This window comes from Hemibagrus wyckioides, linkage group LG29 (assembly GCF_019097595.1).
Source record: "Hemibagrus wyckioides isolate EC202008001 linkage group LG29, SWU_Hwy_1.0, whole genome shotgun sequence".
Lineage (NCBI taxonomy): Eukaryota > Metazoa > Chordata > Actinopteri > Siluriformes > Bagridae > Hemibagrus > Hemibagrus wyckioides.
This window is the reverse complement of record NC_080738.1, coordinates 6,624,837-6,647,037: the sequence shown is the minus strand read 5'-3', so window position 1 is coordinate 6,647,037 and position 22,201 is coordinate 6,624,837. Positions and strand designations below refer to the sequence as shown.

Sequence of the window (22,201 nt, the reverse complement as noted above, 5' to 3'; positions counted from 1 at the left end):
CCTACTAAACCAGCCAAGCATGGAGACTCGACTCGACTCGACTCTTCTCCTCATATCTCTTCTCGTCTCATCTCTCCCCTTCCACTCCTCTCCTCGACTCTAATGCATTCTGAAAGCAAAGTTTAACATCCTGTAACGTTATTGACCAGACTTTGTTAATGTCAGTGCAGACTCTAGGATAGAGGCCCCCTTGGTAACGGTATCGATCGTGATCATAAAAGCCCTGAGAGCGAGTGAACGTCCCCCTGCGGTCCACATTGAAATTATAGCGAAGTCAAGCGCTGAGGGAGCACTTCCTTTCGGTTTTACATCATACCACACTGTGCTAAGATGAGGGCTGTCGGTGATTGAACGTCCTCTTGAGGGGTTTGAACGCTGCCCGTAACTTGGCACTAAGACAATCGGAGCAAATTACCACATTCTTGCTGAGCATTAAAGGACCGTATCCTTGAAAAAAAAAAAAAAACATCTACGGAAGAGGGTTATTGTAGGCCTTTTTACTGGGATATAATTAAAGCATTCCGACAAGGGCGCACTCGGATCTCGCTGGCTAGTTTATGACGCGCGCGTTTCTAAGGCGCGAGTGCTTACATACAAAAGCCAATCTCCGGGGTGCTAAATAGAGTCTGTTGTGCCCACCGGAAAGTCCTGCTGCTAGCTTCAAGTCACTAATTGCTTTATAGAAGCTTTTAATAAAGAGCTCTGTGTTTGTGGTTTCTCAGCTCAAAGGCATGTTAGCAGGAAAAGATTCTTCTAGTCGATCCCCAACCCAAAACTATAACCAGCCAAGACTTCAAATGTACTGTATCTTGTAACATTCTTATACCGATCACAAAAATATCTACAATCTCCAAATGTTTCCAATTTTTCTTCAAATGTCATCTCTACGGTTTTGTTCCCTCTGATATACCGTACTCCATCTCTCTCTCTCTCTTATCTTGACATGAAACGTTCACAACCCAGGTCTCTCCCAACATGTGAACCTTTAAGCTATGGACTCATCATCTGCGATGCTCCTTCACATGTTCACAGACGTTTCTGATGTTTGTGACGCCACCTCATGAGGTTAGCTCCAGTACTCAAGGTGCCTTACAGAATACCTGCTTTTAACGAACGTCAGGTTTCCTGAGACCGAAATATTCCCACCCACAGGAGATGCTGGGGTTTTTTTTAGGCACCAGCTCGCCCACTTAACCCAGGCCTCCACTCACATGCTCAGATGAAGCATGCAACTTTTTGCTAACATCCACTGGCAAGCTCCTTGCTAAACATTTTTGGTGCTGTGTTATCATGTACAGTATAAACAGTGGTTTGTCACTCTTGATGGGCACATGCTTATTTGTTTTGAGTTTAATGAACCATGGTACAATTGTTAAGATTTCAAACAGAACCCATTTTTAGAAGCTAGTAACCCAAAAATATTCATTGAATCCTTATATAACCTTTTTCTAAATGTATTTTAATCCTTCACAACCATTGTCTAACCCTTCCTAAATGTAGTCTAACCTTCCACCAGTGTAGCCTAACCCTTCAGAAATGTAGTTTATCCTGTTGTCTAACCCTCATCAGGTGTAGTCTAACCCTTATGACATGTAGCCTAAACGTTGTCAAATGTAGAGTAATCCTCATTAAATGTAGTCTAACCCCTCTTAGATGTAGCCCAACCCTCATCAAATGTAGTCTGTGTAACCCAACCCTTGCCAAATGAGGTCTAACTCTCCTCAAATGTAGCCTGAACCTTGCCAAATGTAGCCTAGACCCCCCAAAAGCAAATGTCCCTCAGCAAATGTAGCCTTGCCAGATCCTGGGAAATGTCACATAACATTTGCCAAATGTACCATAACTCTCCTCAAATGTAGTCAGACCTTCCCCAAAAGGAGACTAGCCCTGATCAATTGTAGCTCATCCCTCCTCAAATATATTCTCACCCCTTGAATCCTTAAACCATTCCTTCACCAAATGTAATCTTGCCCTCCAAATCTATTCCAGTCCCACATAAATCATTCAATCTAGTCTATTCCTACCCCAAATATACACTCTCTCTTCCCAAATACATGCTGTCTGAATGTCTCTCTACACCCATTTTACCTCCCCACATGCAGCCTGTCCATCATCAAATACAAGTCTCTAATGCAAAGGTTTGTCTGTCTGTACCCTGAATCTTTCCCTATCCCAAATTTGTCATATGCACACCCTGCTAATCCCAAATGATCTCAATCTCTTTCCTAATGCAAGTAGGGTATTCCTACTGCAAGACACTGCCATCTACAGGCGCAACCATTATATTATTACATTACCCCCCCACACGCACACACACAAACACACACATACCTCTGACCCCCATTATATCCACACGGCATGCCTTCACAACCAAACCACACTATAACCATAAAAATATCCACACAGTTGGTTAAAATACCTCAAGAATATTGTCTATTGACATTTGCAAAATATACTAAGCATACTCTGCATAAGAATGCCAAATATCTGCTCAACACTCTGCCTCCTGTTCTGCAGATCAGTATCTTCATGACTCATCTGTCTAACTATGGGAACGATCGATTGGGTCTGTACACTTTTGTGAACCTGGCCAACTTCCTGAAGTGCTGGACCAATCTGAGACTGCACACACTCCCACCTCTGCAGCTCGCACACCACTACTTTACCCTATTCCCTGAGCAGAGAAACCCACTCTGGCAGGTTTGTGCGTTTGTGTGAGAACATGCGAGAGAGATGTGTTTGCATGGGCATGTTTGTGTGTAATGAATTGTTTGAGGAAAATATGAGGCCTATTTTGTTTCATTGTTGCATTGATTCTTTCTAAAACAGGTTGAGGTTTTTAAGGTTATTTTGTTACAGACGTATTAGGGGTTGATATAAAAATCTTCATATGTGTTTGAATTTGGTTAGTTAGATAGTTCATTAGTTAGTTGGGGTGGTTAAATCTGATGCTATACTTTGTCTTGCTATTATCACTGTCCAGCATATCCAGCTGTTTCTACAGATTACCTGCTATCTGTAATGGACATATGGTTGTATTGATTGATTGTGTGTGTTTGTGCAGAACCCATGTGATGACAAGAGACACAAGGATATCTGGTCTAAAGAGAAGACCTGTGACAGGCTCCCCAAGTTCATGGTGGTTGGACCTCAGAAAACTGGTAATTATACCATTGTAATGGACTCTGTATAGGTTCCACATCATGGGGGAAGCTATAATCTTGCCAGGAAATGTAAGAAATATGTTTTTGCCATCTCATGTAGAGCTGTGAGAATGTGTTTTCGTGTCCAGTGTCAGTGAAAACATCTAGTAATGCTTTGATTTCAATTGAATGCCAAAACCTTTATTCTAAGATGTCGGAAAAGGCAAGAGGTGTTGATGACTGCAGTTTGGGACGCAGCTAACTGTCAGCTATACTTAATTTTGCAGTCAATCATCTACACAATACTGACAATTGCCAGGTTTTTGTTGAAAAATGTAGTCTTATATGATTCAATATACACTATATTGTCAAAAGTTTTGGGACACCCCTCCAAATCATTGAATTCAGGTGTTGTTTTTCAGGGGTTGGGCTCGGCCCCTTAGTTCCAGTGAAAGGAACTTGATGCTTTAGCATACCAAGACATTTTGGACATTTTAAATTTGTGGGAACAATTTGGGGATGACCCCTTCCTGTTCCAGCATGGTCGAAAAATTCCCATGAACACACTTCTAAACCTTGAGGAAAGCCTGAAGAGAAGAATTGAAGCTGTTAACTCCATATTACATTCATGTGCATGTAAAGGCAGACGTCCCAGTTTTTGGCCTGGCTTGCAGTCTCTGCTCTAATTTATATCAAAGGTGTTCTATCAGGTTGAGGTCAGGACTCTGTGCAGGCCAGTCAAGTACCTCCAAACCAAACTCACTCATCCATGTCTTCATGGACCTTGATTTGTGCATTAGTTATTTTCACTGGAGATAATGGGTCAAGCCCAACCCCTGAAAAACACCTGAATTCAATCATTTGGACGGATTTGTAGTATGAAGCGAGTCAACTAAGTGTTATCCAGTCTATTAATTAAGGGAAAAAACAGTTGAGGCCATGCTGTTATAGGAAAATAATCAACAATGGGGAGCTGCCTGAGTTGAACGGAATGCCGTTGTTGAATATTAATGATGGTATAATGTTCAATAATGGCATATTATCGTCAAAATGCAGACTCCTCTGTCCTCAAGACTTCGTCACACTGAAAATTCCTTCCAGAAAAGGCTAAACAGATATTTCCTCACAGCAAAACTTCCCCATATCAACAACTGCAGCCATTTTTTAAAAATCTGTTTATGTGCCTGTGTAATTCGCAGACACAAAACAAAGACCTATTAGATCGAGCACATTCATATAAACCTGTGATTTATTTGGTAGTCTGCTTTTATGGACAATTAATTGACCCCTTTCTGACCAATCAAAATCAAGACTCCAGCAGCACCGTGGCTTGAAAAAAACAGAAATTACATCTGCAATGTCAGAGGGAGGACAGTCGGATTTAGCCATGGATTTGCTGTCAATGGAAGGGAAAAATGGACATAATTAAGAATAGTGGCTCTGCACCAGTGTCACTTTTACATTCCTACAGTGCTGCAGGATTTTGTTGACTTTTATATCTTATATATCACTCCTTTAACGTGTACAAATGATAATATCCTAGCTAGCCTCGTTTAACAGTGAGAATCAACCATCTGTCTGTCTAAATGCTGGGCTTTTCTTAATGCTCACGTTGAATCGTTTTCATTACCGTCTATTACCGCGCGGCACTCCGAAACCCGGCATCTTTTAATTCCGCTTTAAAGCGCCGTTATTGTCTATAGACGTATTGTGATCTACTCGGCTCTCACAACTTTGCGACAACAACAAAAAAAAAATATTGCAGCATCTTTTCTAGCACAAGGCTTCAAGGCTGTGTGGGGGGGGGGTATTTGTGCGAGTATCTGTGTGTGTGTGTGTGCGGGGTGTGTATTTGTGTGTCTGTGTGAACGTGTGAGCTGTTGTTCACCTTGATCCCCCCCTGTCACATCTCACCTTGTACAGCACAGATGAAAGTGCAGCCAGAGACATTAGAGGCACTGAAGGAGAACAAGCCAGACTCACTTGGGGGAGAGATGGAGAATCAGAGACAGAGAGAGAGAGAAGGGCGAAAAGACAGAAAGGGAGCCGAAGACGACGAGCGATCGCTCGTTCTAGCGCTGTGTTGTCTAGCTAAAGGAGTTTGATTGGTGTCAGGACACCAGTGTAGTTAGACAGTTTGTGCTTTGAGCTCTCTCCACTTCCGTACCAGCACAAACTTATGAAACATTCGCTCACCCACTCTCATTCTGACACGCACAAACAGATACTCACAGATACCACGCTCGCTCCCTCCTACACACACACACACACACACATTCTCTCTTTCACAGGCACATACATACAGCTGTACAATACATACATACAAACGACTTTCCCAGCAACATTCACGCGCACACATTTACACCCACGGCTGAAAAATCCATGCCGCAAATAGAGTATTGATTTCAGCCCATTCTCCGTTTCCTTCTCTCTCCGTCTTCTGGCTTTATCTGTCGACTCCATGTAGCGCACTTAAACATATTACGCTATCATTATCCGCGCAGGGCCTCATCTGTCCTCGTTATGCCAAGCGTTCCTCTCGTTCGCAGGTACCACGGCGCTCTACCTCTTCCTCCTAATGCATCCGTCCATCTCCAGCAGTTTCCCCAGCTCCAAGACCTTCGAGGAGGTGCAGTTCTTCAACACGAACAACTACCACAAAGGAATCGACTGGTAAAAAAGAAATAAATAAATATGCATTTTTAATAGAATTAAAGCGGCAGTATGTGATTTTTTTCAACATGTTTATAGACCATGTAGAAATCAAACAGGGATGCAGTTCCAAGTATTTCCAAGCAGTTAATCTGGCTAATTTATTCATTTCTGACTTTGAATTGGCCTGAATTTTCTGGCCCTGAAATGAACTCAGCTGAAACTTGCCGTATATGGCCCAGACACTTTTCCTTAAAATGGCAACTCATGAAACAATCACAGTCAAGCAGAAGGCTTAATGTCATGTTATTGTCAGTTCACCTCACATGCATTCACTAACCGCTGCTTTAATTTGCCGTTCTAGCTGTCATAATCGCTATTCTTGCGCAACGCCTTTATATTAATATATATTTCACTAAACTTAGGCTTCATGCTAATTTACACACACTCAGGTGTTTGTCTATTAAGGTTCACACAGTTTGGTGTGTGTGTGTGTGTGTGTTTACCATCACAAAGGTACATGGAGTTTTTTCCAGTTCCATCGAATGTCAGTACGGACTTCCTGTTTGAGAAAAGCGCTAGTTACTTCCCCTCAGAGGAGACGCCCAAGCGAGCCGCCGCCCTGCTGCCCAAAGCTAAAATCCTCACCCTGCTAATCAACCCGTCTGACAGAGCCTACAGCTGGTACCAGGTACCGTTTCCACCACAGCAAGCTAACAAAATGTGATTAACCAGTGGCAAAACTCCACGCAGTTTCTCTGTGTGAGTGTGTAGCATGCATGCAGAGGGCTGTGTGTGTGTGCGTGTGTGTGTGTGTGTGTGTGTGTGTGTGTGAGGGTTCTGTGCTGCAGTAGGTTAAAGAGGAGCTAGTTAAAGGGAGGATCAATGCAGCGAGGAGCGAAAGTCAATGCCACATTAGATTACCATCAGCACACTCTCTGCCTTTTTAAACTCACTTATTGAGCTCATTCAGCAGGCTGTGTGTGTGTGTGTGTGTGTTTTCTTGCACCTTTCCCTTCTGATAATGCTACAATATTGTAATCAAATGTGTATTCCAGCAGAAAAAGTGAAAAAAACGTCTCCTGTTGTACTAAACAGTGTGTCTACTGAAGTAAAAAAGTAGCTAGCTAAGCTAAATCTAGCTAGTTGATATGACTACTATTGTATTAAATGTTCTAGGTGTTATTTTTCTAACTCTTTTATTTTATTTTTACTTTCTCTGAACTCAAAAACAAAGCCTGCTCACTCTGAAACATTTGAAGGCTAAGAGAATTTTTGTTCATGTTAGCCAGCTGCTAGTTTTATAATTATTTATAAATTGGACTTTAAAATCCTCTCAGAAATCCTGTCATTAGCTAGCTGGATAGCATTAGAAGCAAAGATTATTGAGGACTGTGATGAAATAAATAAACTTAAGTTTATTTGTATTAGCTTACACTCTCAGGTTTGTTTGCACTAGCTAGCCTGCATCCGTTAGCCGTGAAGATGATAGATGATGAGCTTATATGGATGTGACTTCGACAACATTCTGTATTTAGCTTGTTCTGGTAGCTAGCTAGTGTTAGCGGTAAAGGTTATTATAAAAAAAAAAAAAAATCCCGCTAAGAAATCCTGTCATTTTAACCAGCTGATTAAGTACACTGGACTGTAAATTCCTCTTAGAAATTCCGGGAGGATAAATTATATTAGACAGATGGCTAGCCTTAGCTGTGAAGACTGTGTAAACATTCAGAAATGTGATGTTAAAAATGTCTGGCTAGTGTTTGGAGTGAAGTTTTATGCATTTGGCTTAAAAATCCTTTCAGAAATCCTGTCAGGTTTTATCTTAGCCACCTTGTTCATGTTAGCAGTGGAAATTATGAGAATTTAAGGAACGTTGCTTAAAACGCTTCCTCAGAAATCCTGTCACGTTGGTCCTTGTTGGCTATTTAGCTAGTGTTGTGGAAATGTCATAGATAGATAGATAGATAGATAGATAGATAGATAGATAGATAGATAGATAGATAGATAGATAGATAGATAGATAGATAGATAAACAGACAGACAAACAGACAGACAGACAGACAGACAGACAGACAGACAGATAGATAGATAGATAGATAGATAGATAGATAGATAGATAGATAGATAGATAGATATTTTATTAATCCCACGAGGGAAATTGGTTTAATATCCTTTTAGAAATCCTTTCAAGTTGTCAAGTTAGCCAGTGTTAGCAATAACAGTTATGGATATTTATGAACCTGAACTTTCAGAAATCCTGTCAGGTTCGCTGTAGTTTTCCTGCTAGCTAGCGTTAGCTGTATGAAGTAATCCTGTCAGGTTAGTTCACACCCGGATAGCGCACAAACATCGACACGGTTACTCCCGACGGATAGATGTCTGCGTGTGTCTGTTTCCGACACCTCGTTTCACCTCTTCTGCTTGTTGATTCGACAACTTTTCCACCTCAGCCGAGTGTGAAGATCTTTTTTGTGATTATTTATTTTATTTACATTTAAATCTCACCTTTTCTCTTGCGCTTGTTTACATAAACACCAAACACCAGCTGGGTGAAAACCTGACAACAGCATCAGTGGACAATCAGCGGTCTTTATTAGATGGTATTATGAATGCAGGAGGGAGAGAAAGAGAGAGAGAGAGAGAGAGAGAGAGGATGGGATGGAGGAAGATTTTTTTGAGAGAGAGAGAGAGAGAGAGAGAGAGAGAGAGAGGATGGAATGGAGTAAGAGATTTTTTAGAGAGAGAGAGAGAGAGAGAGAGAGAGAGAAAGGATGGAGGAAGATTTTTTTTTGAGAGAGAGAGAGAGAGAGAGAGAGAGAGGATGGGAGAGATGGAATGACTGAAAGTGGGAGAGAGAAAAAAATCTCATCAGCAGCATGCCTCAGGAGGTCCTAGCATGCGATGATTACCAGCAGCGAGAACATGGAAAAGAGAAAGAGCTTTCGATCCCATTTCCCCTCTTAATAAGTGTGTGTGTGTGTGTGTGTGTGTGTGTGTAGGCACCCAAGCCGGTTACCCAAAATGGATGCTAGTCCTTGTAGCACTTTAGCTTGGCTGTAAACATTTCAGCACTCGCTCCTTAAACTTTCATCGTATACAAATGGAACTTCTGTCACACACATAACACACTCGTTTATCCTTCCTCTCGTTGCCATGGCAGCACCAGAGGGCCCACGAGGACCGCGCAGCACTTCGTTATAGCTTCTACGAGGTGATTTCAGCCAATCAGCACGCACCGTCAGAGTTACGGTCCCTGCAGAACCGCTGCCTCGTCCCCGGGCTCTACGCCACACACCTGGAGAGATGGCTCACCTACTACCCACCTGGCCAGGTACACACACACACACACATAAAGCTAATGAAATGAAATGAAATGGCTCCTCTTCTTTCTCTGAGCTTTCATTGTCTGTGTTCTTAGTTATTTTAGTTGTGTGAACAAACACACACTTCATCCAGGTTTACGCTGTATGATTTTTTGTGCACATGTGGGTTTCCTCTGGGTTCTCTGGTTTCCTCGCATTTCTTAAAAACATGCTAGATCTCCAGCGCACACCCAGCTTTCCTGTTACAGACTTCTTACAGGCATTTCTATGGATTACAAAGACATGGACAGAGATTGTGGTTAATGTTTGTGTGTGTGTGTGTGTGTGTGTGTGTACATGTCTGTGTGTGTGTATCTGCATGTGTGTACATGTCTGTCTTTGTATCTGCCTCTATGTTTGTGTGTTTGCGTGTATCTGTGTGTACGTCTCTGTGTGTATGTATGTGTGTGTACATGTATCTGTGTGTGTGTGTATGTGTGTGTACATGTCTGTGTGTGTGTGTGTGTGTGTATATATGTGTGTACATGTCTCTGTTTGTGTGTGTGTGTATCTGCATGTGTGTGTACATGTCTCTGTGTGTGTGTGTATGTGTGTGTACATGTATCTGTGTGTGTGTGTATGTGTGTGTACATGTCTCTGTGTGTGTGTGTGTGTGTGTGTATATATGTGTGTACATGTCTCTGTTTGTGTGTGTGTGTATCTGCATGTGTGTGCACATGTCTCTCTGTGTGTGTGTGTGTGTGTGTACATGTATCTGTGTGTGTGTGTATGTGTGTGTACATGTCTCTGTGTGTGTGTGTGTGTGTGTGTATATATGTGTGTACATGTCTCTGTTTGTGTGTGTGTGTATCTGCATGTGTGTGTACATGTCTCTGTGTGTGTGTGTATGTGTGTGTACATGTCTCTGTGTGTGTGTGTGTGTGTGTATATATGTGTGTACATGTCTCTGTTTGTGTGTGTGTATCTGCATGTGTGTGTACATGTCTCTGTGTGTGTGTGTATGTGTGTGTCTGTGTGTACATGTCTGTGTGTGTGTGTGTGTATCTGTGTGTACATGTCTGTGTGTGTATATGTGTGTGTGTGTGTCTGTATCTGCATGTGTGTGTATCTGTGTGTACATGTGTGTGTGTGTGTGTCTGTATCTGCATGTGTGTGTATCTGTGTGTACATGTCTGTGTGTGTGTGTATCTGTGCATACATGTCTCTGTGTGTGTGTGTGTGTGTGTGTGTGTGTGTGTGTAGCTGATGATAATAGATGGACAGCAGTTGAGGAACGATCCCGCAGCCGTGATGGACGAAGTGCAGAAGTTCCTGGGCATCTCTCCGTACTTCAGCTACTCGCAGGCTCTCACGTGAGTTTAAGCCACCACACACACACACACACACACACAGTAATAAGCTGTTCACCATTTTATGGGTGACATAATCATAGATTTGTTCCTGACTCATTTGCGGTCAGTTCGATTCCACCGGCTCTCACCTGATTACTGCAAATGAGATGGATGCTGATCCGAGTAACTCGCCTATGAGCCGTTAGTGCTGGACCTGAGCACAGCTGAAATTTAGCTCAGGAGCCTGTAATTAAAAACAACTCATTACACATTTCCTCTCCCTCTCTCTCTCTCTCTCTCTCTCTCTCTCTCTCTCTCTCTTGCTCTCTTTTCATTCGCTTTAATTAAGAGACATTTGGCAGCTCTGTTCTCTAGTGACTCTCTAGGCTTCTAGAGCCAATACAGGAAAACACATTTATATGACAATAAGCTTCTTGCCAAAAAATTATTCACAATCTATCTCTCTTTCTCACTCTATCTCTCTCTCACACACCCAATAACACACACACTGCAACTTATACTAGAACTTTTGGCACTAGAAATCTGTTACTTTCCCTTTTTCTACTGGCCAGCGTCCAAGTTACGTATGCGTAATAGAACCTGTTAAATGTTGGCAGCAATAGAAACTAATGGAACTAATGGCACACACACACACACACACACACTGATGAAAAAAAACCCGCCCTGAGGTTTAGGGATGCATTCAAAAGCAACTTCCTGTTTTATTTCTCAACCTGCTCTGAAAAAGAAAATTGATTTGTATGAAAGAAAGAAAGAAAAAAATACAGTAATACCGTTTAGCTCAAATTGGTGGAGTAGCTACTAGAACATTTTGGGATTAGAAACAAAACTGAGCTTGTAGGATGTTGAAGGAAGTGTGTGTGTGTGTGTGTGTGTGTGTTTGAGGAGTATGTGTGTTGGCAGAATCGATTGTGCTTTGGGGTGTTTGTACTGTACTTTAGTTCAAGCGTTCGCATGTAATCTGTGTTTACAGCTCAGGCAGCAGACTAATTAACACCCCGGCCCACACTTCCCATCACACCCCTGCTCAACCTCCCCCTTCTACTCGAACACACACACACACACACACACACACAGTGTTTATCAAACCCAACCATGTCGCCTCTGACAGCCAGACAAGGTTACGCCTGACATCTGTCAGCTGTGTGTGTGTGTGTGTGTGTGTATACGTTGTCCATATGAGGTGGATTTACTTCTGGAAATGAGATGACATGATTGAGTTCTCATCCCCCATTTCTCTCTATTCCTGTCTCCACAGATTCGATCCTCAGAAGGGTTTTTGGTGTCAGCTGCTGGATGGAGGAAGAACGAAGTGTCTGGGCAAAAGCAAAGGTCGCAAATATCCTCCTATGGATGCTGAGGTAAACAAAATAAAATAGCTACCAAGCTCGTGGTCTTTTAGACCTAGCAGTCTTAATAGCAGAGTGTGAGTCAGAGCATAAGGTGAAATTTTGATTCATTTGATTCATTTGAACTATTGATTCATTTGAATTATTGATTCATTTGATTCAGTTAAACTCCTGATTCATTTGATTCATTTAAACCGTCGATACATTTGATTCATTTGAACTATTGATTCATTTGACTCATTTAAACTGTCGATCATTTGATTCATTTGAACTGTCGATTCATTTGAATTGTCAATTCACTTGATTCATTTAAACTATCGATTCATTTAATTCATTTAAACTGTTGATACATTTGATTAATTTGAGCTGTCGATTCATTTAAACTGTCGATTCATTTGATTCATTTAAACTGTTGATTCATTTGATTCATTTAAACTATCGATTCATTTGAACTGTCGATTCATTTAGTTCATGTAAACAGTCGATTCATTTGATTCATTTAAACTGTCAATTCTTTTGATTCATTTAAACTGTCAATTCATTTTAAACTGTCGATTCATTTAAACTGAATCATTTCATGTTCGTTGAATCAAATAATTCCACGTTCACTGAACTGAATCATTCCATGCTCACTGAATCGAATCATTCCATTTCCACTGAACTGAATCATTCCATGTTCACTGAATCAAATCATTCCATGTTCACTGGGTTGAATTATTCTCAGTCCACTGAATCAAATCATTCCATTTCCACTGAACTGAATCATTCCATGTTCACCGAATCGAATCATTTCATTGTCATTGGACTGAATCATTCCATGTTCAATGAATCAAATCTTTCCATGTTCACTGAATCGAATTATTCCATGTTCACTGAATCGAATCATTTCATTGTCATTGGACTGAATCATTCCATGTTCAATGAATCAAATCATTCCATGTTCACTAAATCGAATCGTTCCATGTTCCCTGAATCAAAAAAAACATTTTTTTACACAACGTTGTAACCTACCAACCTAGTGTTTAGAAATATTTGAAATGTCTTTACACCACTTGAAGAATCACTACATTATACAGAAATCTTGTATCTGTTGATTCATTAGAGCTTTTCAACACGCATTTAATGATTCTAAACCCCGAGTAAAGGGAATCCTGGGTGATGTTTTTTTTTTTCCTAAACCCTGGTTAACATGTTTGCGCCTCACCAACCCTGCATTATTGTCTTTCAAAGCTTTGTTATCGTTTTTTGGTCTCGTTTCTATAGTAACAACTTACACACGGACTTAAATCTACACAGCTTGGTGCAGTAACTCATCACATCACCCTGCTATCGACTCCATTATTCGATTATTCGAAGCGCTCGCATGCAGCTCAGTAATCTACACAGCATTGAAGAAGGAAGATAAGGGATGTACGCTGTGCTGATTTTGTTTTTTGTTTTTTTGCTGGTTTGAATATTGCTCCTTGTTTATAGGCCAATTATATATACATCATATCCTTCTTTGATGGGCAGCGAGCTCGACGGCTCAGGCTCATTTCACACAGTCTCATATTAACGCTGTAACAGATCCACTTGTGCTGCGTGATGGAATGATATCGGAAAACAGCTTCACTCCGAACACTCCGTCCTTATTAAAGGCTTTATGTCCGCTTTTATACGGTGATAAAACTGCCGATTCGGTTATTTTTGGGGGGGAGGGGGGTGGGGGGAGGTCAGGCTTGATCACCTAAAGACATTCTCCATCTGCTGGAAAATAAATAAATAAATAAATAAATAATATTGTTTATCAGGTCATATAACCCTGTTTATGCTGTGTATTCAGAAAGGAATGCTGTGTTAACTGCTGGTTTATTGTTGTTAGGATGCAGACGGACGTTACTGAATAATTAATTTTCATTTATTTCTTTTTTATAGAGTGGCAACTGTTGAGTTGCTGTTTTAATATGATTCTGAATTGACTTTACACACACACACACACACTTAATAATGTAGGGTGAAAAAAAGACAAATATTTACTGAAAAATATTACTGAATGCATTTTTTTTCCTCATTCAATATCAGTGCCTGGTAGCCCCGCCCCTTTAGTGCTATATAATCATATGATAGCCCCACCCCTTTGGCACCATGTCATCATATGATAACCGTGCCGGTTTAGCACTATGTGATCACACAGAAGCCCCGCCCCTTTAATAGTATGTCCTCATATGGTAGCCCCACTCCTTTGGCACCATGTCATCATATGATAGCCCCGCCCATTTAACACTATGTCCTCATATGGTAGCCCCACCCCTTTAGCACCATGTCGTCATATGGTAGCCCTGCCCCTTCAGCACTATGTCCTCATATGGTAGCCCCACCCCTTTAGCACCATGTCATCATATGGTAGCCCCGCTCCTTTAGCATTGTCATCATATGATAGCCCCGCCCCTTTAGCACTACGTCATGCCCTTTAACACCATGTCATCATATGATAGCCCCGCCCCTTTCACACTATGTCATCATACAGTAGCTCCACCCCTTTAACACTATGTCATCATATGATAGCCGCGCCTCTTTAGCACTATGTCATCATATGGTAGCCCCGCCCCTTCATGTCAACATTAAGCGTCCAGCATTCCACACAAAACATTCCTTGGACTTGAAACGCATTTGTTTTTCTTGTTGGGATTTTTTGAAGTGTGCACGCTCTCCTGACACTTATTATGCTGCACAGAGTAGTAGAATAGTGTATGAGAATAGTGTACATGGGACATGCCCTTGGGAAAAAAGGGGGCGGGACTCAATGAGTTAAATAAAAAAAGCATTTAAATCTTAATCAGCTCCGTAACCGATCCTGACAAGCGAAGAGAAATCTTACCTGATCTAATGGCCTTTCCTCGTAGTTATATGATGTGGGAATAGCTGCAGTGCCCCCTGCTGAGCTGATGAAAAACATGCTTTGATTGGAATTAAGAAAACAAGGAAGCATTTTTGTTTTCTTTTAATAAGTACAGCGTTTCTTCGTACAGTCTGTGTTCAGACTCCACAGCCGGCAGTGTGGTGGTGTTTTCTGTGTAGAGACTCTACACAAGAATGAAGTTACATAAAATGGCTTGTTACATAAAAAAAAAATCGATTTGAAAGATGCTCGTGAAATATATTTATGTGTGCTGTCCAGCAAACACACGTAATCCTACACACCCCAAGGCTACAGGATGTGAGTCTACAGAATACTGCATGTGTGTGTGTGTGTGTGTGCTTTTAGAGGATACTGTGTATGAATAATTAAGGAAATCTAAAATGGCAGTCTTTAGGACCCAGAATTTTTATTATTAATTATTACACTCTTGTGTACATGGACTGGCCTTCGAAGTTTCAATATTTACAAGAAAAAATTTAATAGCTCTAAATAAATAATAGATTTTTTTTAAAAGCATTGTAACCTCTCACTCTCAGCGTGTGTGTGTGTGTGTGAGGACACAGCAGCGGTGATATAAGGCCCATCTGTCTATTCGTCTCTCGCCCATTTTTCTTCATTTCGCACTCATCCCTCTCTCATTTCTCTCTCATTTGTTACCGTCTCGGATGCAGATCTCCACATGACAATCAGTAGCTCGCACCACAGTGTCTCTCTCTCTCACACACACACACACACACAGTTTCATAAGCACATGATAAAGCTGTTCCCAACACAATGTTAAACAGCATCAGGGTTTAGCAGCTGTTACTTGTAACATCGATGATAAAAACGCCGCAATTCAGAATAACGGGTCAGAGACAGAGTGAATTTACAAACCTGATGTGTGATCGGTGAATCCTGACTGTCATTTGTTTTGTTTTAATTGTCTCCACAGGACAGCAGTGAGGTGGAATGATGTGGTGTTACATTATGTGATGTGATATTTAGCATTATTAAAAATAAATATCAGCGAATCATGTGACTGGACAAAGGAAATGTCCTTTTCTGGTCAACTGTCCAGTGTTGGTGAACTCATGTCCACTACAGCATCAGTTTCCTGTTCTTGGCTGGCAGGAGCACAAGCTGATGCTGATCCTGAGATACTTTTCTGCTCACCTCGGTTGTAAAGAGTGGACTGATCTTTCTCATCAGACTGTAACCTTTCACACCATTCTGCCTAAACTCTCCTGTAGACTAGCAGTGTCACTAAACGAATCACTTGGTAAAAAGAGTCGCTGAAAAAATCAGTGGACGAATCAGTGAACAAATCTAAATGAATCATTTTTGTGAACAGAATTAAATGGTTTGAGTCGCTGAAAAACTCAGTGAACAAATCTGAATGAACTTGTGTGAATCAGCGAACAAGTCTGAAAGAATCGGGTTTTTTTTGTGTGTGTGAACAGAATTAAATGATTTGAGTCACTGAACAATTCAGTAAATGGATCTGAACAAACCTTAATGGATCTGAACAAATCATTTTGGTGAAAAGAGTCACTGAACAAATCAATAAACAAATCTGAATGAATCATTTTTGTGTACAGAATTAAATCATTTGAGTCAGTAAACAAATCAGCAAACAATTCTGAATGAATCAGAATGAATCAATAAACAAATCTGAATGAATCGTTTTTGTGAACAGAATTAAATGAGCCACTGACCAAATCAGTGAATGAATCTGAAAAGATCAGTCAACGAATCTGAACAAACCTGAATGGATCTGAAAGAATCATTATGGTGAAAAGAATCACTTGGTGAAAAAAAGTCACCGAAGCTGAATGAATCTTTTTCTGTGGATAGAATTAAATGATTTGAGTCACTGAACAAATCAGTCAATGAATCTGAAAAAAAAAGAATCACTTGGTGAAGAGTATTGAACAAATCAGTGACCAAAGCTGAATGAATCATTTGGGTGAATAATGATTCAAGTCACTCAGATTAATCGAAAATGAACACTGCTGCTGTAGAGACGATCGTGTGTGTGTGTGTGTGAATGTATCATTTTCGTAAAGAGAATGAAATGGTTTGAGTCACTGAACAAATCAGTGAAAGAATCTGAATAAACCAGTGAATAAATCTGAATGAATCATTTGGGTGAATCAAATAATTCAAGAGACTCGGATGAATCAAATTAATCGAAAATTAACACTGCTGCTGTAGAGACGATTGTGTGTGTGTGTGTGTGAGAGAGAGAGAGAGAGAGAGAGAGAGAGAAAGAATCATTTTTGTGAACAGAATTCAATGGTTTGAGTCACTGAACAACTCAGTAAATGAATCTGAACAAATCAGTGAACAAATCTGAATGAATCATTTAGGTGAATCAAATAATTCAAGAGACTCGGATGAATCGAAATTACCCCCACTGTTGTAGAGACGGTTGTGTGTGTGTGTGTGTGTGTCTGTCTGGCATTAGCAATCATACCAGTGTTAAAGTCAGTGAGTTCACTGAGACTTTTTCCTCATTCTGATGTTTGACGCGAACATTATCTGAAGCTCTTGACCTGTATCTGCAAGATGTCATGCTTTGCGCTGATGCCACATGATTGCCTGATTGGATAACTGCATGAACATGGTGAATTAATGAGACTCATTAATCATCTCTCTCTTCCTCTGTCTCTTTATCCAGGCTCGTCTTTTCCTCTCTCATTTCTACCGGGATCATAACATCGAGCTGTCGAAGCTCCTCCACAGACTCGGACAGCCTCTCCCAGCGTGGCTACGTGAGGAACTGCAAAAGGTCAGGTAGCATTTAGTCTACTGACCCTGGGTCAAAGCTGAAAGGGGTCATGACCGCAAAGGACACTGCACTTGGAGGGAAAGAGACAAGAGTCAGACAGAGGGACAGTGAGCGGCACTGCTGGACCTGAAGAAGTGCTGGATTGTGGGAGTGATGCTGCAAAGGCAATACATGAAGAGAGAGAGAGAGAGAGAGAGGCTGAAAAAAGTCAGAGTGTATGATCAAAAACTGGTTTTATTCCATAATGCATTCAAATCCAAACTGGGAATTCTGCATTTTCACATTTCTCTCAAACTAATAAATAATTGCTCTCTCTCTCTTTGTATACTTTAAGAATCAATCTTTTGCCAGCTCCTGAAATGAAACCAGTTCTCAGTGATGGTCTGATGCTGGAGAAAGACTCCATTACAGCTCCAAGTTCCGGTCATATCAACCATCATCACAATCGAAAGTTTAAACAAACCTAACAAGACCTCTTTCTTTTCTGTTTCCTCCTCCGACACGACCACTGCTCGTATCCTCTTTTCTCATTTCAACATGAACTCTTTAGCAAACAGCAGACAAGAAGAAGACATAATGTGGACACGGGACACGGCTCCGGAGGTGAAGCTGCTGGTTAATGGAGTGTCACAGCTCTGAGTCTTAATCAGCAGAGTTCAATGGACTCGGGAAAAAAGAAAGCAAAGGAAATAAATACATTTATTCTGAATTAACACTGAATGGAAGAGCTCACTGGTGATGCAATGCTGAGAGCAGTGTGTGTGTGTGTGTGTGTGTGTGTGTGTGTGTGGAGGCCGGAGTTTCCCTGCGTGAAAGTTTCCTGCTCTTTATTTTTCTTTTCGCCTCATTGGTGCAGAACTGCTCTGGAAATCTGTACAGAATATATTATAAATATGTATTAAACACTGGAAATATGTTTTAATAACACCGTCATATTCTCTTTGTTTTTTTTTTCGTTGTGTGTGTGTGTGTGTGTGTGTCCAGATCCATGACGTTAGATCTATGACGTCCGTCATAGTAACAACATGAACGCCGGACATAAACACATAGCAGTAGTAGTAGCAGTATTATTAGAAGTAGTAGTAGCAGTAGCAGTAGCAGTAGCGGTAGCAGTAGTAGTAGCAGTATTATTAGAAGTAGTAGTAGCAGTAGCGATAGCAGTAGTAGTAGCAGTATTAGCAGTAGTAGTAGCAGTATTATTGGCGGTGGTAGCGGTGGCGGTGGCGGTGGCAGTGGTGGTAGCAGGGTGGTAGCAGTATTATTGGCGGTGGTAGTAGCGGTGGCGGTGGCGGTGGCAGTGGCGGTGGTAGGTGGTAGGTGGCGGTGGTGGTGCCGGTGGCGGTGGTGGTGGTGGCGGTGGTGATGGCGGTGGTAATGGTGGTGGCGGTGGTGGTGCCAGTGGCGGTGGTGGTGGTGGCGGTGTTATTGGCGGTGGTGGTGGCGGTGGCGGTGGCGGTGGCGGTGGTAGTGGTGGTGGCGGTGGTGGTGCCGGTGGCGGTGGCGGTGGTGGTGGTGGCGGTGGTATGGCGGTGGTAATGGTGGTGGCGGTGGTGGCGGTGGTGGTGGTGGTGGCGGTGGTGGTGCGGTTGGCGGTGGCGGTGGCAGTGAGACCAGACGGTGGTGGTTGCGGTGAAGTGGTGGTGGTGGTGGCAATGGCGGTGCCGGTGGCAGCGGTGGCGGTGGCGGTGGCAGTGGTGGTGGCGGTGGTGGTGGCGGCGGTGGTGGTGGTGGTGGCGGTGGCGGTGGTGGTGGCGGTGGTGGTGGCGGCGGTGGTGGTGGTGGTGGTGGTGGCGGTGGTGGTGGTGGCGGTGGCGGTGGTGGTGGTGGTGGCGGTGGTGGTGGCGGTTGTGGTGGCGGTGGCAGTGGCGGTTGCGGTGCTGGTGGCGGTGGCCGGGAGCAGTGGCGGTGGTGGTGGTGGCGGTGGTGGTGGTGGTGGTGGCAGAGTGGTTGGCAGGTGCTGGTGGTGCTGGTGGTAGGTGGTGGCGGTGGTGGTGGCAGTGGCGGTGGTGGTGGCGGTGGTGGTGGCGGTGGTGGTGGTGGTGGTGGTAGCGGTGGTGCCGGTGGCGGTGCCGGTGGCGGTGGTGGTGGCGGTGGTGGTGGTAATGGTGGTGGTGGTGGCGGTGGCGGTGCTGCCGGTGGTGGTGCCGGTGGCGGTGGCGGTGGTGGTGGTGGTGGTAGCGGTGCCGGTGGCTGTGGCGGTGCCGGTGGCGGTGGTGGTGGTGGCGGTGGTGGCGGTGCCGGTGGCGGTGGCGGTGGTGGTGGTGGTGGCGGTAGCGGTGACCGGTGGCTGGCGGTGCCGGTGGCAGTGGTGGTGGCGGTGGTGGTGGCGGTGCCGGTGCCGGTGCCGGTGGCGGTGGTGGTGGCGGTGGTGGTGCCGGTGGCGGTGGTGGTGGCGGTGGTGGTGGCGGTGGTGGTGGTGGTGGTGGTGGCGGTGGTGCCGGTGGCGGTGCCGGTGGCGGTGGTGGTGGCGGTGGTGGTGGTATTGGTGGTGGTGGTGGCGGTGGCGGTGCTGCCGGTGGTGGTGCCGGTGGCGGTGGCGGTGGTGGTGGTGGTGGCGGTGCCGGTGGCTGTGGCGGTGCCGGTGGCGGTGGTGGTGGTGGCGGTGGTGCCAGAGCGGTGCCGGTGGCGGTGGCGGTGGTGGTGGTGGTGGCGGTGGCGGTGCCGGTGGCTGGCGGTGCCGGTGGCGGTGGTGTTGGCGGTGGTGGTGGCGGTGCCGGTGCCGGTGCCGGTGGCGGTGGTGGCAATGGTGGCGGTGGCAATGGCGGTGGCGGTGGCGGCGGTGGCGGTGGCAGTGGTTGTGGTGGCGGCGGTGGCGGTGGCGGTGGCTGTGGTGGCGGTGCTAGCGGTGGTAGCGGTGGCGGTGGTGGTGGCGGTGGTGGTGGTGGTGGTGGTGGTGGACGGTGGAGTGGCGGTGGCAATGGTGGTGGCGGTGGTGGTGGCGGTGGCGGTGGTGGTGGTGGCGGTGGTGGCGGTGGTGGTGGCGGTGGTAGAGTGGTGGCGGTGGTGGTGGTGGTGATTGGCGGTGGGAGTAATGGTGCTGGTGGTGGCGGTGGTGGTGGTGGTGGTGGTGGCGGTGGTGGTGGTGGTAATGGCGGTGCCAGTGGCGGTGGTGGTGGTGGCGGTGGCGGTGGTGCCAGAGCGGTGGTGGTTGTGGTGGCGGTGGCTGTAGCGGTGCCGGTGGTGGTGGCGGTGGCGGTGATGGTGGTGGCGGTGGTGGTGGCGGTGGTGGTGGTGGCGGTGGCGGTGGTGCCGGTGGCGGTAGCGGTGGCACCGGTGGCGGTGCCGGTGGCAGAGTGGCGGTGGCGGTGGTGCCAGAGCGGTGGTGGTGGCGGTGGCGGTGGCTGTGCCAGCGGTGCCGGTGGCGGTGGTGGCCGTGGTGGTGGCGGTGGTTGTGGTGGTGGTGGTGGCGGTGGTGGTGGTGGTGGTGGTGGTGGTGGCGGTGGTGGTGGTGGTGGTGTTGGCGGTGGTGGTGGTGGTGGTGGCGGTGGTGGTGGTGGTGGTGGCGGTGGTGGTGGCGGTGGTGGTGGTGGTGGTGTTGGCGGTGGTGGTGGTGGTGGTGGTGGTGTTGGCGGTGGTGGTGGTGGTGGTGGTGGTGGTGGTGTTGGCGGTGGTGGTGGTGGTGGTGGTGGTGGTGGTGGTGGTGATGGCGGTGGTGGTGGTGGTGGTGGCGGTGGTGGTGGTGGTGGTGGCGGTGGTGGTGGCGGTGGTGGTGGTGGTGGTGGTGGCGGTGGTGGTGGTGGTGGTGCTGGTGGTGGCGGTGGTGGTGGTGGTGGTGGTGGTGGTGATTGGCGGTGGTGGTGGTGGTGGTGGTGGTGGTGGTGGTGGTGGTGGTGGTGGTGGTGTTGGCGGTGGTGGTGGTGGTGGTGGTGGCGGTGGTGGTGGTGGTGGTGGTGTTGGCGGTGGTGGTGGTGGTGGTGGTGGTGGTGATTGGCGGTGGTGGTGGTGGTGGTGGTGTTGGCGGTGGTGGTGGTGGTGGTGGTGGTGGTGGTGGTGGCGGTGGTGGTGGTGGTGGTGGTGGTGGCGGTGGTGGTGGTGGTGTTGGCGGTGGTGGTGGTGGTGGTGGTGGTGGTGGTGGGATTGGCGGTGGTGGTGGTGGTGGTGGTGGCGGTGGTGGTGGTGGTGGTGGTGGTGGCGGTGGTGGTGGTGGTGGTGGTGGTGGTGTGGTGGCGGTGGTGGTGGTGGTGGTGGTGGTGGTGGCGGTGGTGCCGGTGGCGGTGCCGGTGGCGGTGGTGGTGGCGGTGGTGGTGGTGTGGTGGTGGTGGTGGCGGTGGCGGTGCTGCCGGTGGTGGTGGCGGTGGCGGTGGGGTGGTGGTGGTGGCGGTGCCGGTGGCTGGCGGTGCCGGTGGCGGTGGTGGTGGTGGCGGTGGTGCCAGAGCGGTGCCGGTGGCGGTGGCGGTGGTGGTGGTGGTGGCGGTGGCGGTGCCGGTGGCTGTGGCGGTGCCGGTGGCGGTGGTGTTGGCGGTGGTGGTGGCGGTGCCGGTGCCGGTGGCGGTGGTGGTGGCGGTGGTGGTGCCGGTGGCGGTGGTGGTGGCGGTGGTGGTGGCGGTGGTGGTGGTGGTGGTGGTGGCGGTGGTGCCGGTGGCGGTGCCGGTGGCGGTGGTGGTGGCGGTGGTGGTGGTGGTGGTGGTGGTGGTGGCGGTGGCGGTGCTACCGGTGGTGGTGCCGGTGGCGGTGGCGGTGGGGTGGTGGTGGTGGCGGTGCCGGTGG

The 22,201-nt window shown here is 45.9% G+C and overlaps 2 protein-coding genes across 2 annotated transcripts in view; one reads left to right on the top strand and one right to left on the bottom strand.

The window, feature by feature from the left end:
* The window catches only part of ndst3 (N-deacetylase/N-sulfotransferase (heparan glucosaminyl) 3), a 69,622-nt gene extending 51,223 nt beyond the window's left edge, over positions 1 to 18,399 (top strand). Inside the window, exons 7-14 of the mRNA XM_058384730.1 lie at positions 2,518 to 2,700; positions 3,065 to 3,161; positions 5,693 to 5,816; positions 6,312 to 6,486; positions 8,959 to 9,129; positions 10,364 to 10,473; positions 11,732 to 11,834; positions 17,384 to 18,399. Coding sequence (XP_058240713.1) covers positions 2,518 to 2,700; positions 3,065 to 3,161; positions 5,693 to 5,816; positions 6,312 to 6,486; positions 8,959 to 9,129; positions 10,364 to 10,473; positions 11,732 to 11,834; positions 17,384 to 17,503 — 1,083 coding nt within the window. The 3' untranslated portion in view covers positions 17,504 to 18,399. The remainder of the gene's footprint in view (positions 1 to 2,517; positions 2,701 to 3,064; positions 3,162 to 5,692; positions 5,817 to 6,311; positions 6,487 to 8,958; positions 9,130 to 10,363; positions 10,474 to 11,731; positions 11,835 to 17,383) is intronic.
* LOC131348882 (uncharacterized) overlaps positions 17,526 to 22,201 on the bottom strand; it is a gene marked incomplete at its 5' end in the record, with an annotated part of 20,747 nt that continues 16,071 nt past the window's right edge. The window contains one exon of the mRNA XM_058384075.1: positions 17,526 to 17,564. Coding sequence (XP_058240058.1) covers positions 17,526 to 17,564 — 39 coding nt within the window. The remainder of the gene's footprint in view (positions 17,565 to 22,201) is intronic.